Raw genomic sequence first — 3507 nt, forward strand, 5'->3', positions numbered from 1 at the left:
TCTATAAAACAATGTTCAATTGTTTCAGGCACATTGCACAAGCGACAGTTTACAGGAGACAAAAAAATGTTTTTCCTATCGAGCCACCTGTTGACAGGTAGAGTTTCGGCGTGTAACTTATATAAAAAAGTTTTGTTTTGCAAGGAGAAATTGGCATTTTACGCACTCGCTTTAAAATAGCATGACCCATGAGTCCAAAGTAGACAGAACGATACAGTGGGGGCGGGAAGAGAGTCGTTATCAAATCCCTGTTCAGATTTTTGCGCGGAACAGAATATAAGTACTCATTCGAAAACCGAACTGTCAAAAAACGCACGGAAGCATAAACTTCCTGCATAAAGCCTAGTAAGCGGGGGCGTTCAGAAAAAATGGATGAAACCACTAAGCTCGGAAGTAGAGACATGAAGCTTAGCTGCCGCTGTGTGTGTTCTTGTCTAGTAGGCGCGCGCCCTTCGCGGACCTTATTCGGAATACAGGCACTTGAGTAACAGTTGCCGTGTCGGCCGATAGTCGCCTCGTCGGAGCCCAGGCAATAGAAATTAGGGGTTCATGCTTCAAGCCCATAAATTTAGAGTCCAGCGAGCGGCGGCGAACATGGGAACGATCGCGCAACTGACGCTTGTCGCAGTAGCGCGCGCAGTCCAGTATCGAACCCGATGGCACTGGCTCACTGAGAAACGATGCGGCGAAGGGTGCTGCTGCGGGCTAGTTGGGTAAACGGCGCCACCACCCAAGCGCCTGTGTGTGCGTGTATTGAGTGTGCGGCACGAGACGGCGCCACCGCCCCGAGCGCCCCAGAAAGTACTGTGTGTGTACGGCCAGACGCCGGCCCCGTGTAGTAACAGGTAACCCATGTGAATAAAGATTGCTGTTACGTTATCCAAAAACACAACAACTGGCGACGAGGATGGGATAGCGGGGACCTGGACGCAAGCCAATACATCGCATCGTGATGCACGCAGGGAAGTGAACTTGCGCCAGTGAAGTGAAGCACGCTTCGTGCGAAGACATCGCATTGTGATGCACGCAGGCAAGTGAACTTGCGCCAGTAGCCAGTGAAGTGAAGCACGCTTCGTTCCCGCGCAAACATGGCGACGTTTGGTCGAGTCGAAGAATACGACAACAAAGAGCCGTGGTCGTCATGCACGGAACGGCTAGATGCGTTCTTCAATGCAAATGGCATCGAAGACGACGATAAGAAAAAGTGGGTATTTTTGTCGACGGTCGGCACAAGCACCTACGCGACGCTCCGTAGTTTGCTAGCGCCCGAAAAGCCTAAAGAGAAGAAGTTTACTGAACTCATGGCTATTCTCAACAGCCACTTCAGCCCCGCTCCATCGGAAATAGCCGAAAGTTATCGCTTCCACACCAGAGTACAGCTCGAGAATGAAAGCGTCGCGGTGTTCGTCGCCGAGCTGCGGCAAATGGCGGAACACTGCAACTTCGGTAGGGCGCTGAACCACATGCTGAGAGACAGAATTGTGAGTGGAATTCGTGACAGAGCCGTGCAGCAACGGTTGTTTGTTGAGAAGAGCCTCACCCTAGATAAAGCGCTTGAGATTGCTAGAACGGCAGAGGCGGCGGAACTCAACGCAAACGAGCTGCGAAAGCGCCACGCGGACATACCGACTTCCCCGGTTCATGAAGGCTCAGCAAATTATGTCAAGCACAAGAAAAAAGCACCTACAAGGGCTCGGTGGCCAAAAAGGGCAAGACCCGAAGCCTAAAGCGAAAATCAAAACCGGACGCCAAGAGGAGTCCAGGCCGTGTGTGCGCTGCGGATCCCGTGATCAGAGGCAAGCAAGCACATCAGCACAAGGTGTTACAAGTGCGACAAAGTAGGTCACCTGGCGAGCTGCTATTTGTCTGGTGCTGAGAAAGGGAAGAAGCTGAGCGCAACTGCAGTGAATGCAGTACAGTCGACCGAGAGCCACCTGAGTACTACCTGCATTCTTTGCGTGCACAGTCAGCCCTGAAGCCAATCACAGTGACATTCATAGTCAATGGAGCGCCACTGGAAATGGAGTTGGATGCAGGTTCTCCCGTTTCGTTAATCTCAAAAGATACTTATCGCCAGCACCAAGGTGTTTTGCCGCAGCTTTCACGGACAGACATCAAGCTTAACTGCATACGTGGAACAACACCGGTACAGGGAACGCTGGCAGTTGACGTATGTCTTGGCAAGACTACATGTCAGCAGACACTGCTTGTAGTAGCCTTATCGTGGATAGGGTAGCAGAATCCCACCGCTGCCCCTCGTTGTTACAGCTCGAGGTAGCGTGGCCAGTTGTTGCGTCACCATGGGGGCTCGTCCGGGATGAGGAAACGGTCTGAAGCTTCGAAGATTGGGGATATCAAAAACAAGCAGGTTTAATGGCAAGAAACTAAGACACTTATTTACATAAATTTACAAAAGAAGAGCAAGGAATCAAAAATTAAGAGTTCATGACGTCGACCGACTGGATGAGCCTTTTACCCAGGGCCCAGAGCCCTCGTGCTCACTTTGGGCGCAGGTTAAATAGCCCAAGGCTCCGCCCTTTCACCAGGCGGCAATTCATCGTGACAAAAAAGATCGGCACTACACAACACAGCCAACGAAGACACCTGTTGTAGAATCTACCAGTGGGAAACGGCGAGGAGGAAACGTAAGTCCGCATCTCTGTCGCACTGCGAGGCAAACATACTGTTAACAGCTCGCGTCCATCGAACAAAGGCGTGGCATGATGACGTCGCAGCCGCAGCTGCGCTGGCTTCCTCTCATTCGTTCAAGGTTTTTTTTTAGACAAGGGGCACCCTTTCTTCCCCTGTCGTCGGTTGCTTCTCGAAGGTCGTTGGTACCGAGCCGAGCGTGGGGTCATCTTGGGGGTCAAACGACCCGTCGAAATTGCCGCTACTGTTGCCGCCACCGTGATCATCCCGGTCGATTAAATCTGCGCCTTAATATCTCTTTGGCTGGTTTACATCCCGGTCATGACAGCACCCCCGCCGCCAGACAATACGTCCGGAAGATGAGCTGCTCCTACGCAGCTCGGCTGACTGGACGTGCGAGAAGGGGCTCTCGTTCGGCAGTCCTCCAGGCCTCTCCTTTTCGTAGTGTGTGAAGTCCAGCCCTGGGAGTTTCTCTGCGAGGCAAGGCAAACGGACCCACAAACGCCAAGCCACACACAACAAAAGCAAGCGCCGTCTGCAGCCCACTCGTCCCGCCAGACCATCGCTAAATTAAAACTGATCACACTGCAGAGATTCCCCTAAAATCACTCTCAAATTAAGCCAAATGTCCCCGAACGAACACGAAACGTGAACCGGAGACAAGGTTCAGGTGTTCGGACCTCTACAAAATGTCACCAGGCGTGACACCTCAAGAGAGAGGGAAAATTATAAATCCGTTTGGAATCAGTCGGTAAGGTGAAACAATCTCGGACGTCACCCGGACAGAGAGGAATCCACCGAGAGGTCAGAGAGAGACCCAATTTTGCCCCAACTTATTCTCACTTTGCAACCAGCACA

At 52.0% G+C, this 3507-nt stretch overlaps 1 protein-coding gene across 1 annotated transcript; it reads left to right on the forward strand.

The window, feature by feature from the left end:
- Positions 1-1088: 1088 nt before the first annotated feature.
- Positions 1089-1727, forward strand: LOC149355480 (uncharacterized). The gene has a single exon (XM_089576124.1). The coding sequence runs from the start codon at positions 1089-1091 to the stop codon at positions 1725-1727; it is 639 nt and encodes a 212-aa protein (XP_089432250.1).
- Positions 1728-3507: the final 1780 nt, after the last annotated feature.

Source organism: Amblyomma mixtum, chromosome 3 (genome assembly GCF_055824585.1).
Source record: "Amblyomma mixtum isolate Tamu chromosome 3, ASM5582458v1, whole genome shotgun sequence".
Lineage (NCBI taxonomy): Eukaryota > Metazoa > Arthropoda > Arachnida > Ixodida > Ixodidae > Amblyomma > Amblyomma mixtum.